Consider the following 13,917-nt stretch of genomic DNA (forward strand, 5'->3'; position numbering starts at 1 on the left):
CTGGGAACAGAATCTTGGGAATCTGGGATAAAGGCTTGGGCCTTCGCAGCCATTTTGCTCTTCCCAAGGGCCCCAAGGCTACTACCAATTTAGTACCGTTTTTACGTTAATTTCTTGTTTTGAGATTTTTCTGAACCCTGCCAATCAGGTACACTAAATTCTCAAACCTACAGGAAGGCAAGCCATGGTTAAAATTTCTCAAGGAAAATAGTTTTTTCCTATCCAGAGCCCAGGCCAAGATATACAAAACTTCGTTGCAATCTCATTTTGCTGGGAGGAGATTTTTCTTTCCGGCCGTTTCTTTTAGGCCTTTGAGGGTCTTTGCTTCCCAGTTCCCAGCTCCTTGCAGATCTAAAGCCTCACCTCTTCTCTGCTGGTTCTTAACTGAAGGCCCTTGTTTCCTAAGGCTGGAGACCACCCCTCCCCAGGGACAGCATTTACTGATACTCACTTGATTTTTAGTTCCTCCTCTGCTTTGAGGAAATCTGAGGATTTCTTGTATTTTCTCTTGCGCTTAGCTATGAACCAAAAACAGTAGACTGTCATGTTTTAACCAGATGGAAATAGAAATCTCATTTTTTTCCCCCTTAATCCGGTAACTTCATCGGAATGTGTCTTGGTGTGGATAATTCTGGGTCATGTTTTTCTCCCTTGGAATATACTATACCCATCAAGGTCTCTGGCCAGTCAAGTATTTATTTTAGATGATTTTATCCTACTTGCTTTGTTCTCTTCTTCAGGAATAACAGTTATTTCTTGCCTAGGTTTACCCACATTTCTTGTCCTTTCCACAATGATATTTCCATTGTTGTGCTTTTTCATTTCATTTTTACGATTTTCTTAAACCCGTTCCTTCTGTTCCCGATTTCGTTTCCCGTTGTTTCCATTCTATTTTAAACTATGACCTGCATCTATGTAATGTTTTTCTTTTTAAAAAATTTCTTTTCTGAAGTCTTCTAACTCTCTCTTCTTCACCTTCTTTTGCTATAGTCTTTTATTTGAATCTTTGTATCTTTTTAAAAATTATTTTAGAAAACAGGTCATTTTCATGAATTCGTGCACTCGGGGGGCTCCTGGAGGTGTGGGGGGGTGCGGATCTCCTCCCCGTTGCTGGCGTTCGGGAGGCAGGATTGCATCACAGCTAAACTCGGCGGCGTGCAAACTTACATCTTCTGCTTCCTCTCCTGCCTCGCCCCTGTCCACCCTCGACTAGGAGCCATAGCACAAGGCAATATGAATGTCACGACAGCATGGTTTCTTGCTGCTCCCCCGTGCCTGCTGTGAGGTCTCGTCTTAGCTTGTTCACAGCCTCAAATATCATTGCTGCAAATCAAGGAAACGTTGGATACTCCTTTTGGGAGTGTCCTATCCAAGGGTCCAGGTGGCATATCCTTGCTTTCCTGGGATACCCTGGCTTGGATCCACGCATAATCGCAGTCAGCAAGGGATCTTCATGATTTGTGGCCTGGAATTATACCAGTTTCATTAAACTTTTCCCCCGCCTTCTGCCACGTTTTGTTTGTTTGGTTATTCTCGGTGAGGTTCCAAAGTGGAGAAATTAAAGAGTGTGTCTATTCTACCATCTTTTTTTGAGTGTTCCTTAGAGTCATCTTTCAGATTAGATGTTTGTCATCCCATTCCTTAAAATCCTCCAACGGCTTCCTGCTGTACCGAGAATGAAGCCCAGACCCCTTTCACTGGCTCGCAAGCCTCCGCCTGATCCGACCCCGCCCTGACCTCTCTCCAGTTTCTTTCGGCTCCTGCATTCTGCCCCCTGCCAGCCCGGCTCAGCCCACACTGTTCTTCTGCTTCTTCCACTCCTCAGCCCTCTCGCCCCTGGGAGCTGCTGCCTGGAGCGTGTGCCGTCCTCTCCCTGTGTGGGGAACTTCTTTTCCTTCAGGTGTCAGACGGCAGGCCTCCTCCTGGGCGAGCCCTTTCCTGAGCATCCTGCCCAGGCGCTGACTCCCGGCCTCGGTGCCCATTAGTTTCCACGCACGGCGCTCACTGCAGCTTGTCGTTATACACTGACTTTCTATCTTCCACGCTTGATTACCTGCTGCGCCGGGCAGAGATTGCACCTGTTTCATTCACCAACGTATCCCCAGGGCCTAGCGCAAGGTCAATGCCTAATAAACATTCACTGGGTATGTGAGCAGAGGATGAGTCGGAGAGGCGTATCCTTGAGAGCCACACTGTAGAGTTTAAATGATGAGGTGGTCAGCAGAGAGATCCAAAAAGTGTTTGAACAAGTGAGCGACGAGATGGACAGCTGTGATCAGCATGGATGAGGAAAGGAGAGACAGGAGTCCAGGAGGAGACTGGTCAGGGGCTTGCTGACCCAGGACAGCCGGGGCGAGGCAGTACCTACAGGCACGGAGAGGAGGGGTCTGGCTTGGTGAGGTTCCGAGGAAAACCCAGCACCACTTGGCGAGGGCGTGTGGCCGGCCAGGCTGCCTGGCCGGGTCTGCGGCTCCGCAGAGCAAGGCAGACACGGTGCCCGCTGCCCACGTCGGGGCTTGGCCACCCGGGGAGCAGTGAGAGCTGGGGGCTGGAGGGTAGGGCTGGCTGCGTGCTGCAGATTCAAATCCTTTGATTTCAGGAGTTCTCTACATTGAGAGGCTGACGATGCTGTGAGACAGGAGGCGAGAGAGAAGGAGACAGAGAGAGGCAGTGAAGACAGAACGGGGTAGAAGACTCTCGATGGGCCCGGCGGCAGGGCTGGGGAGGGGAGGAGGAGCCGGGAGGGGGGACTTCGGGCGAAGGAGCAGCTGTCAGGGTGACTGGGGAGGGTGCTCTGGAACCAGGCCGACTTGAGTTCACATCCTGGCTCTGCACCTAATTCCCCGGGCTTCTGTTTCCTGATCTGATAATCACAGACACTGTCCACGAGACAGGGTGGCCGGGAGGACAAAATCAGGTGCAGTGTGTGCAGTACTTAGAACAATGTCCGCAAGCGTAAACACTCCGTAGACTTTAGTTTCTTCTCTCTTACTTGCCTGGTCCCCCCTTTCCTCATTAGAAGATGTTCGTCTGGCCCAAAGCTGGGCAGGTTCAGAAAGTCATGCCATGTCGCTTCACTTAGGGATGATCTTGTCTTGAGAGACTAATTCTTCTTCATTCTTATGACTGCGTGGTAAACCCCCAAATTCCAGAAATCGGCTCAATTTCTTGCCAGAAGGAAAGTCCCTTTGAGAATTCAGATGTGAATCGGAGGCTGATTGGTGACTGGAGAGCTGGGGTCACTGGCAGCGGGGCAGGGGGTAGGGGCGATGGGGGGATCATCTTAAAAGATTGCATGAATGGGCTGCAACAATCACATGTGTATCTACACCACGCAGGGCATTGATTTTCTTGTCTACGTGATGGGGTATGGGAGGCAGGGAACCGAATCAGGCTGGGTCGTCACCAAACTCCATGACTTTCGAGGCCAGGCCTTGAAGTCTTGCCAATTATAATGCAAAAACACGATCATTTCCAGGCAGGAGGAAGAATGGAAGAAATGAACAGACTCTTCTCCATTTTAAGGTTTCCTTTCTTACATTTTTTTCTTAGTTGGTTAACCTCTGACATTAGCAGATCTCAACATGAGGCCTCAAAGGACAGACAAATATTGGCAGGGCAACCAGGAGCTGACGCTGTCCTCGTGCTTTTGGTGTGTGTGTGTGGGGGGGGGGGCCGGTTTGACCACGGTTCACGTCGCTGGCATGGCAGGCGGCCTCCTCTCCCCAAGCTCGTCGGTTCTGACCGCCGGTCACGGTTTCTTCCTCTGCTGCCGCGTGGAGTAACATTTGCCTGGTTCGTGCTCACTCTGTGCTGCCGAGCGTCGTCTCGCGTGATCTGCGACGCGGGCGATGGCGTCCTCGTGTCACAGGGCAGGAAGCTGATGCTTAGGCGGGGGTTACGGAACGCGCGTAAGGTCACTTGGCCAGTGCAGTGATGATTTTCTTTGGCGAGAGACTCCTGGCCGTAGGGCTGTGCTCATGACCCACACTGGCCAGTCATGGCACCCTGACTCCCCGGAGGCAGGGATCGGTCCACGGCCGAACACACGAACCGGGCAGGGCCAGTCGAGACTCTTCCCAAGAAATATGGGCTCTGGGCGTACAAAGCTGGGGCAGTCTGTGACCATGTTCCTCATTACACAGAGAGGTCATGGGACTGTGCAGGTGAGGACAGCATGAAAGAGAGACAAACAGTGATGAGAGAAGGATGGACGGATGGATGGGAGGACGAGTGGGAAGATGGAAGGATGGATAGAGGGATAGAGAGATGAATAGATAGATGGATGGAAGGATGGATGGTGTTGCGTTCCCCCTCTTACCCCCCAAGGCTGTGGTTCATTGATCCTGCAGTTATCAAAGGAACTTCCAGTTCTGTAACTCGAAGCATCACCTTTGACCTCAGTGGGCTCCTGCTGAACTTCTGTGTCTGTGAGCTGAAAGGTGTTGATATATACAACTAAAACGGAGGAGTCAAGATTCGAACTCAGAAGCCGACATCCTAACTCCCCTGCTGTGACTGTTTCCTGGTATGACGCCCCGATCTCTTAAAAGCCCTTCCTCTTGAGCAATACCCTATAATCTTCAAAATCCCTGCCCTCCCGAGTCACCCTTCTACTCCTGAAGCTGCCAACTGTCCCTTTCTGAGATTTGCCAAGTCCCCTGGGTTTGTGAGAACACATCGGAACGGATCTCTCACGCTGGGTGTTGCTGGGAAGACTGTTAATCACTCTGTCTTACGCTGCTTCCTGTTAGCGCCTGTTCACCAAGCGACGTTTTCCATCCTCAGCCCTCCCTTCTGACAAAGGGCAGCTCCAGACCCACGTCTGCCTGACGCCCAGGCCTCGTGTTTGCTGGGACAGCAGGGGGTCCGGGGCTCTGCTTGTAAGGAGTCACGGGTCGTGCAGGCCAGTCCCTACCCCCGAGGTCCGGCAGTGCAGGGGATGACGGGAGAAGTGGCTGTGTCCTGGGAGCCTGCGTTTCCGAGGACACAAACGGTGGCGGGAGCACACGGAACGGTTTGTTGCTGACCGGATCCTTGTGGAATGACCCTGTCGACCGTGGAGACGACAACAGAAGGGCCGCCAAGGCGCAGGCCTGAGCATCCGGGCTTCCGAGGGTGTCGCGCGCCCGCACCCCTGTCCTGCGGAGTTCTGAGAAAATCTCCGGATCTCAGCTGTGGACCAGAGAATGTCATTTGGAGCTGAAGCCAGAAAGATCTCTATATTCTAATCTTGTTGCTTCCCAAACTGACCCTCCCCACCTCATCACAGACAGCAGCTGCCCAACTGCACCCTGGCCCTAGGCGGGGGTGGGGTCCCCCACAAGGTGAGGGAGAGGGCGGGGCAGCCTAGAGGGGGCGGGGCCTTGTGCCTCTTCCTTCGGAGGAGGGTGGGGGTGATGGACCCAGCGGCTGGGGGGGAATGGGTGGCTGTGTTCAATTGCCCGCCCTACACTGCAAGAAGAAAACCTCTGGTCTATGGCCTCGCCACCCTGAACAAGCCCGATCCCATCTTATCTCGGAAGCGAAGCAGGGTCGGGTCTGGTTAGTACTTGGATGGGAGACCACCTAGGAAGACCAGGTGTTGCAGGTGTAAAAAATAAAAATTAGGGATTGTAAGCTGACAAGGTCCTTGCAGTCTATGAGGTCAACCAAGGGTTGCCTCGCCTAAAAAAACAAAAAACAAAAAAAAACGACGAAGGAAGCTTCTGGTGCCACCAGAAAAGCCGGGTCTGCAGAGTGCGGGCGGCTGGTCGGCCTTGAGAAGGTTCAGGTGGAGGTGGAGGGTTTGGGGCCTGCCTCTGGGAATGTGGTGTGAAGGGAGGAGGGAGGAGAGTGGCCTGGAGGGGCAGCTCTGGTGCCCCCTTCTGGCCACTCACCAAACAGCTGCTCTGTGCCAGGTGCCAGGGACAGAGGGAGTGACAGTCCCCAGAGTCTGCTTCCCCGCGGCCCAGCCTAGCAGGGGAGACGTACGGAAACAGTGACAATTAAACTTGCTAGGTGCAGTCACACGGCTGTGGGAAGGAGCCCAGGAGGGACGCGGAACTGAGCGCGCCTGCTCGCGCGGGGTGCACGCGCGCGGGGACCGGGGTTTTGGGGGCTGGGGAACAGATGCGGGCCTTGCACAGAGGGGATGATGCGTGAGCAGTTGGAGAGGTGACAGGCGGACGACCGGAGGAAGGGCTGCCCGAAGCAAGGACTCGGAGGCGTGGGCGGGCCTGGCGTGTCGGTAGAGGCGCCCGGGACGGGGGGGCCTTCTCCGGAGGCTCTGGGGGTTCGCTCAGTGTCCTCGCCTGGGGAACGACGTGCTCAGATTTGAATTTTAAGATCGCCCGGCGGCAGAGCTGCAGATAGTCAGAGTGGGGGACCAGGTTAGAGGCGGGGAGACTGCAGCGGTGTTCGCGGTAGTTGGGGCGAGGTGGTGCTGTGGGTCACTGGCCGCGTGGACGTCGCTGAGCGCTGGGGAGAGGGCAGGGACCTGGAGGGCGGCGGGGGGGTGGCGTGTGGGGGGGGAGGCAGGAAGCTGGGAGGACAGCCAAGCCCTGGCTCGGGTCATTGGGTGGACGGTGGCGTTACTAGTGGCAAAGAGGAGGCCGGGAAGGTTTCTTTCCAGCGTGGTTTGAATGCAGGCCAGAGCGCGTTTGGAGGCAGGGGGCGGGGGTCCTTGCAGATGCCAGGCGGGAGCAGGCAGGGGGTGTGGGCTCCTGTGCTCCCGGCAGGTTGAGAAATGAGACTGAGTTGGGGAGCGGGGTGGGGTGGGGTGGGGGATGGCGGAGAGGCCGGGGCTGGTCCCAGCGGGACACGGAAGGTTAGGGCTCTTGGGGGTCTTACCACTGTGACTCCCTGCGTTTTAAGTCATGCCTCATTCATTGCGTGAACCTCCTTGCCTCCCCTGTCAGTTGGGGTAAGCCTGTGGCAACTTCCTTGGATTGTCGTGTAAGTTAAAGGGCACAGTACACGGAAACCGCCTAGCGCACAGTAGCTGCTCCACGAGGTCGCATGCACAGCCGGGCGCACATGGCAAACCCCGGGCGTCGCGGGCGCCTGCTGCTCCGGCTGCCAGGGCCAGGTGGATGAATTACTGACTGCGGTTTGCCGAGAGAAAACCTTTCGAGGCCTATTTTGAGGGCGGAGGAAGAACAGGAGGGAGGCTTGTGGGGAGAAGGCTGAAACTCAGAGACGCGGCGCGGCTCTCGCAAGGACACACGGTGAGTCAGAGGGGACGCGGCGGGCCCGACGCCTGCGGCCCCAGCGGCGGACGTTTCTCTCTGTGCCGAACTGCCCCAGGGAAGGGGCGGGTGGGCAGCGGTCAGCCCCCTGGCTTCGGCCGCCCTTATGCCACCTCGGTCCTTCCCGCTCCTGTCCCAGGCACCCAGCCTCCTTCCTGGCCCACCTGGGCTGCTTGGCAGGACCGTGCAGGAAGCACCTTCTCCGTGAGGCAGGTGTGCAGGGCGTGGGTGTGGGAAGGTTTCTGGGAGCTGAATCAGCAGCGCCTTCTCCAGCATGAGTCAGGAGCAAGGCACTCCGGGGCCACCGGACAGGAGGGAGGGGCAGAGGGAACCGGGAGAGACCAGCCTGTAATGACAAGGCTCAACCACCAGGGGGCACGAGCCAGGCGGGCAAAACCCAGGGAGGGACTCTGGTGGAAAGCTGCGGGTGGGGGTGCGTGTGTGTGTGTGTGTGTGTGTGTGTGTGTGTGTGTGTGTGTGTGTGTGTGTAGCACTGTGTCTGGCTTCTTTGCCTTCATGGGGACATGGAGAATGAAGATGGGGATTGGGTTCCAGGTGTGGCTCTGTCCAACCCTCCTGTCCGGTCCAGGGGTCCAGGGGGAGGGAGCTGCTCAAGGTCACACACACAGCAAGTTAGTGGCAACTTAAGGTGACTGCCACCAGTCTCAGACATACGCCCCTTGAGGAGCACCCCTGGCCTCAGTTCCCAGGTCAGGGACAGGTCCCTGGGTGCTGGCCTTTGTAATCAGCAGTTCTCCTCTGTCCGTCTGTCCGTCTGTCTCCCTCATCCCCTTTGTCTCCGTGACTCGGTTTTTCCCTGACGCCTCCCGATCTCCAGTCTCCATCTGGCTGCCGGTGTCTCTCCCTCCTGCCTCTGGCTCTGCCGGCTCCCGCCCTCCCCGGGTCCCTGGCGTGCGGTGTTTCCTGCAGTTACTCCTCAGGGATCTGAAGCTGTTTTCCAACCTGGTGTCTCGGTTCCCCCACTGGGACCCTGAGGGGAAGTTATGAGTGGGTAGCATAACTCGGGCAGGGGAGAAGGCCCCCCACCTAAACGCCACCCCCAGCACGCACCCCCACCCCGGTGCCATTCGGTAGCCCCGGACCTGGTTGGCACCCAGCGTGGGAGAGACCCTTTGCTCATGCACGAATGAGTAAGAACCCGTCCCCGCCCAGTGAGGTCACCATGTGGGGTGCAGGCAAGAGGAGACGTGTGTGTGAGTGATTCAGTGGAGAGCAGGGTGCTCTGAGTGCGCAGGACAAAGGGGCGCTTTGTACGGGACAGAGCGGGCGCAGGCGAATCTGGTTGGGCCGGGGAAGGCTCCGGGAAGTGGGCGGCATTTAACTGGCCTTTGAAGGGTCAGTGGGACCTCTGCGCACTGAGCAGAGGGCTCGGCATAAGCAAAGGGTCGTGGCCACACGGGGCGCAGTATGCGTGTCTTCGAAGCACAATGAGCAAGGCAGTGAGGGTGTGGGCAGGGCAGGCCGAGGAGCGCAGGGGCCCGGAGGGAGGAGCCGGGGACACCGGCTGAAAGGGAGAGCTCTCTGCGAAGTCCTTGCTGAAATGGAAGAAGGGATGTGACAAACAGTGCCTTGCACTTGCTGACAGAGCCCAGAAGAGTCTGGAGCCATTGGCTGGAAATAAATGACAAAGATTTCTTCAAGGGTCTCAGGATTTGCATGTCAAAACCACAGCCGGGCAACATCCAGGGTGTTCTGAAGGAGACGAAGTGCATCGTAGGGAAGAATCGTCCCGCGTGGCTAGTCTAGCTTCCCCGTCGCTCTGTGGTCTGGACAGGCCTGGCAGGCGGGCCGGGCGGGAGCGCCCCTTCCTGAGTCCTGCACCCCTTCCTGAGTCCTTCGGTGGGTTATGTGTCGGGATCCCTACATTTCCAGATGTTGATGCACAATGGGGAAGTTCGACAGTTAAGTCCTCGGGCTGGTTCCAGTGAAATAAAACCTGCTCCCCGAGCTGCACCCCACTTGGTCTGAAGCGGTTTGGGGGGCTGGACTGGGCGGACCCCGTTTTCACAGCGCGGCCGTGTGGCTTCACCTCGTTTCCTCACTGTTCCTCACGCCCCACGGGGCCTTATGCTCAGGGCGAAGGGTTTTCATTCCGAGCTCTACGTGAAGTGGGTTTTGATGGGGACAGACAGCAGCAGGAGAGGTCCGCGTGCCTCGGGGAGGAGGGGACGCTGGGCAGTGTGCAAGGTGAGGAAGAGGAGGATGTTGGGGCCCGAAGGCCCGACTTCACCCACGCTGCTCCGCTGGCCCCCAAGTCCCACTGCGACCCCCGGAAGAGACCAGCGGGCTTCCTGTGTGCGCCTGGCCGGCTCCCAGCCTGAGCTGTGCGGGGTCCTGGGCCAGAGCTCGGTGGGGTGGGCCTGCAGAGGGGCTGCAGGCGGCGCTGTCCCCCCAGGCCGCGCTGGGGCTTCCGCTGAGCTGGCCCGGGGAAGGGGGAGGCGGGCGGTGCCGCTGACTCATGGCCTGGGCATCTGGGCCTGCACCAGGGTGAGTCACCTAGGACTCCGGGGAGCTGGGGGAGGGAAAAAGGCTGCCAGACATCTGGAGGGGGGAGGGAACTGGGCCCACAGGAAGGGCGGTGCCCAGGCAGGGCTGGGGACAGACCGAGGAGGGGGGTCTGAGGGAGCAGCATGAGGCCCGCTGTCCCCTGGGTCCTGAACGGCCAGTGTTCACCTTTGGGTATGGGGGGGCCTGCAGCTGGGGGCAGGGGGTGGGTCTGTGGCCTCTGCTCCCTGCTCCCCCTCCTGGCTTAGAAAGCCGTCCAGCCCCTCCACACTCTCCCACCCCGGGCTGGAGAAGTGGGGGCTGGGCTTCTGTGCCCCTCACACCCCACATGGACGGACGGACGGACGGACGGGGGCGCCCGACTGCGACTAGGCAGGGCCAGCTCCGGCTGCCCCGCCTCCCCGGGTCCTGCCAGGCCCTTTCCCGCCCAGAGCGGGTCTTTCGAGCGCCTTCAAAGCACACCTGCTTTCCTCGGCTCCTTAACAGGTGTTCTGGTGGCGCCTCCCCCACTGCACCGAAGCGAGGCAGCTCTGCCCCCTCTTCCCGATGCCCCCCACCTGCTCCGGCACACACGCATGCACACACGCGCACACGCGCGCATGCACACACGCACGCACACACGCACACACGCACGCACGCACGCGCCTGCATGGCCAGTGTGCCCCTGCAGCCTCTGACGCATGAATGCGCTGTGACTCGCAGGCATGCCGGGAGAACAAGGCCTGGCATCAGTCTCCGGGCCCCACAAACAGCAGCCGTGCCCCCCGGGCCCCGGGCCTGGCTGCCCCTTCTCCGCCGCACCACCCGCTCCCCTGTGGCCGGGAGGGCCCAGGGGCTGTTGCTTTGGCCTCTCCTCCTGCTGCTGGCCTAGCGGGCAGTCTCGGGGAGGGAGGGCCCAGGCGGGACGGGGTGGGGCGGCAGGAGGCCAGGCTTTGGTGGCATCAGGTTAGGGCACGTCGGCTTTCCTGAGAACGCCAAGTCGGGGACCAGTGGGGGTGGCATATAAACCTCCGCTCCAGGCGCCCGGCCCCTCACTTTCCTTCCTGAGTCTCTGTGCCTTCTGATCCGGTGAGTCCCTCTGTCCCGCCGAGGGCTGGGCCGGGAGGACCCCCCTCCCAGGCCTCTCTTCCCTTGGGGGGACCCCACAGGCCTTTGCGTGAGGCCCTCTGTCCGTCTTTTTTCCTGTAGTTTTCCGGGGAGGAGCAGCCTGAGCCTCTCGCATTTGGGGGGAACTTCTGCGAAGTGTCAGACTGAGGGCTTTGGCCTGGCTGCTCCATGATGACTCAGTTTGGGGGTTGCTCTGAGGCCCTTCCTCGGGTCTCAGCGTGGGCGACTCAGTCTAGAGAGCTCCTGGGAGGTCTCGGCCTCGGAGTTCGAGGGGTGCGTGTGGGTGGGTGGGGGGGCACAATGTAACGAGAATTTTCAGTTTGCTTGGTGCTGGTTCTGTTTTTTGCAGTCTTGAATTCTAGTGGGACCTCGTGCGCGGGCCCGCTGGGTGGCGGCCCTGAGTGGCTCTGCCGTGGTGGCCCCCTGTCTCGCCCAGTCCCCCGAGGCCGGTGGGGCGTGGGATTTCCCCGCCTCTGTCGCCAGCGCCCCGTCTCATCCTGGGACCCGCCGAACCCTCGGGGCTGGTCTGAAGATTCGCAGGGGCGGGGCCTCGGGAGGGGATCGTCCTTAAGTCCCCAGATTCCACCCTCGTCCCCGGGCACGGGACGTTTAATTTCTTTAATTCCGAAGCCAGCAGGAAGCTTGCTGGTGGGCGGGTGTTCAGCTGCCCCGTCTGCGTCTGCGTCTGCGTCTGCTTAGAGACAGCGCCCCAGCCCCGGGGGCCCCCAGTGTGGGGGGAGACGTGGTCGCTACCCTCTGAGCCCTGGTCTGAGGGCAGAAGGGTCGGAGAGAGCCTGTGGTTAGAAGGACGGTGACACCCTCTGGTCTCCGCAGTCCTGGGAGGAGGAGGGGCTCTCCAGGACCCCCGTGCCCCTGGGCTGCAGCCATGGTCACTGCCAATGCCCAGCGAGCCCCCAGGGAGATGCCCATTGTCCTAGTGCTGGCACAGAGGCCACTGGCCTGGGAAGGCACCCAACGGGACTGACTGGTCACTGTCACTGCCCTCTCTGTGGACGCTGGAAGGGAGCAGCCCTACCCTCAGGGGAGTGCCCGGAGCGAGATGGCAGGAGATGCGCAAGGCCCGGCCCGCGGCCACCGCGCACACGGGGAAGGGGTAGCATCTGCCCTCGGTGTGACCTGGGCTGTGGCTCCCGTGTGGACCCCGGGCCTGCGGGGGAGACGCAGGGGCGCCAGCAGTCAGTGCGGGAGTCCCACGCGGCCCCCTCACCGGCTCCCTCCTTTGGGCCCAGGTTCAAGATGGCCAGCCCCCTGGAGCAGGCACTGGCCGTGATGGTCACCACCTTCCACAAGTACTCTGGCCAGGAGGGCGACAAGTTCAAGCTGAGCAAGGGCGAGATGAAGGAGCTCCTGCACAAGGAGCTGCCCAGCTTCGTGGGGGTGAGTGAGGCCGGGGGCGGGGGTGCTGGCACGGGAGGGGGTGCGCTGGCCTGGGGGGGGGGTGCGCAGGTTCAAGATGGGCCACTCCTTCATCCGGTCCTTGCGGAGTTGAGCCAACCAGAGCCCAGAGCGGGGCAGCGACTGGACTGGCCCGCGCTCGCCCTGCCCACTCCCTCTCCCGGTTGTGTGCCAGACGAAGGTGCGTCGGGAGGGAAAAGCCCGGCTAAGCCACGCACCCTGAGGCCCAGGAGAAAGGGGTCAGCTCTCTATCTGACCCTCCGCCCCCCGCGACTGCTGGGCAAACCCCGAAGTCGGGCCTCAGGTTTGAGCATATGAAGCATGTCCTTTCCCTCAAGGAGATTTTGCGGGGAGCATTTGAGATCTTGCTCCCCGCCATGTGTCGTCAGTTTGGCTCAAATAAACTCCTGTAAAAATTCAAAAAAATTGTTTTCCCATCAAAGTATTCTCATTTGGGTTCATCTGGGCTGATAGTAAGAAGAGGTCATCTTTTGAACTCACCTTGATGCCAGTGGGGGAGGCGTTAGCTCCGGGAGCCTCAGTTTCCTCATCGGCGAAGTCGGGGTTGTGGTGCCCACCTCCCCGAGGTCCCGTGCGGAGCAGAGCTGATCCCATGCTTCGGGGGTGCCTGGTGTGTCCCCAGCTCTGAGCAGGGGGAGCGACCTCTTGTCCTCACTCACTGGGCCCCTCAGTAGCTCCCAGGGCCACGCCCCCTGCCCCCAGCTTACCAGGGAGTGTGGGGTGCTTGGGGCGGAGGTGGGGTGGCGACTGGCTGGGTGGTGACCCCGCTCTGCCTTGCTTGCAGGAGAAGGTGGATGAGGAGGGCCTGAAGAAGCTGATGGGCAGCCTGGATGAGAACAGCGACCAGGAGGTGGACTTCCAGGAGTACGCCGTGTTTCTGGCCCTCGTCACCGTCATGTGCAACGACTTCTTCCAGGGCGCGCCGGGCCGACCCTGAGCTCGGCTCCCTGCCGCCGGGGCTCACGGGCCCAGGAGGACTCTCTGTCCCTTTTAGTTTTGTACGCAATAAACTTTTTCGTTTGTCAATAAATTTTAGTTGCTCGGTGAGGGCCTGCCTGGCTCCTGCCCGGGGGGCCCAGGGCCCCTCCCACACGTCCCACTAATGGGGCTCAGCTGGCGACGGGGAGGCCAGTCAGTCTGACGAGGGTCGCTGGTCCCATGAGTCACCCCGCCCCCTGGCACAAGCACTTGAACGTCCGGGTGGCCTTCGGAAGGTGATGGTGGCGAGAGCGGCGGACCCGGCGGGATGGAGGGGGCGGGTCGGCATGGAGGAGGTCCTGCCAGGTCTCACCCCCAAACCCGCCGCACAGGGCCAGAGTTGGGTGGCCGGCGTGGACAGCGGGGGTGGGAAGGGAAAAGGGGGGTGGTGGCGAGCATGACGTGCATTTGGAGCCACTGCAGAAAGGCGGTTCAGGGCGGGCGCTGGGGACAGCCTCCCAGCGGGGCGGGAAGACGGCAGTCACTGCGGGAACTCGGGGAGCCAGGGAGGTGGGGTGCCGCTGTACCCCGCCTGCGCGGAGGCAGGGGGCTGGACGAAATGATCCGGGAGGGCGTGGTCACCACTGCCCCTCGCCTGTCCCTGCTCCTCCGTGAAGGCGACAGTGACGCGGCCCACGGT

At 59.7% G+C, this 13,917-nt stretch overlaps 1 protein-coding gene and 1 pseudogene across 2 annotated transcripts; both read left to right on the forward strand.

Moving 5' to 3' along the window:
* Window positions 1–5,474: 5,474 nt before the first annotated feature.
* Window positions 5,475–5,593, forward strand: LOC118613093 (annotated as a pseudogene).
* Window positions 5,594–7,080: 1,487 nt separating this feature from the next.
* Window positions 7,081–13,346, forward strand: S100A2 (S100 calcium binding protein A2). 2 transcript variants are annotated; one of them, XM_016141122.2, is made up of 3 exons: window positions 7,081–7,208; window positions 12,113–12,260; window positions 13,084–13,346. In XM_016141122.2, exons 2-3 carry the CDS (start codon window positions 12,120–12,122, stop codon window positions 13,234–13,236), a joined length of 294 nt encoding a protein of 97 aa, XP_015996608.1. In that variant the 5' UTR covers window positions 7,081–7,208; window positions 12,113–12,119; the 3' UTR covers window positions 13,237–13,346. The 2 variants fall into 2 exon arrangements, with proteins under 2 accessions (XP_015996608.1, XP_015996619.1); XM_016141133.2 differs by lacking the exon at window positions 7,081–7,208 and adding an exon at window positions 10,492–10,823.
* Window positions 13,347–13,917: the final 571 nt, after the last annotated feature.

This window comes from Rousettus aegyptiacus, unplaced genomic scaffold (genome assembly GCF_014176215.1).
Source record: "Rousettus aegyptiacus isolate mRouAeg1 unplaced genomic scaffold, mRouAeg1.p scaffold_m13_p_17, whole genome shotgun sequence".
NCBI lineage: Eukaryota > Metazoa > Chordata > Mammalia > Chiroptera > Pteropodidae > Rousettus > Rousettus aegyptiacus.

Bases quoted from the DNA above. Each gene is read 5' to 3' on its own strand.
- S100A2 (XM_016141122.2), top strand. From the start codon at position 12,120: ATGGCCAGCCCCCTGGAGCAGGCACTGGCCGTGATGGTCACCACCTTC. The intron at 12,261-13,083 runs GTGAGTGAGGCC...CCTTGCTTGCAG, and splicing joins AGCTGCCCAGCTTCGTGGGG to GAGAAGGTGGATGAGGAGGG.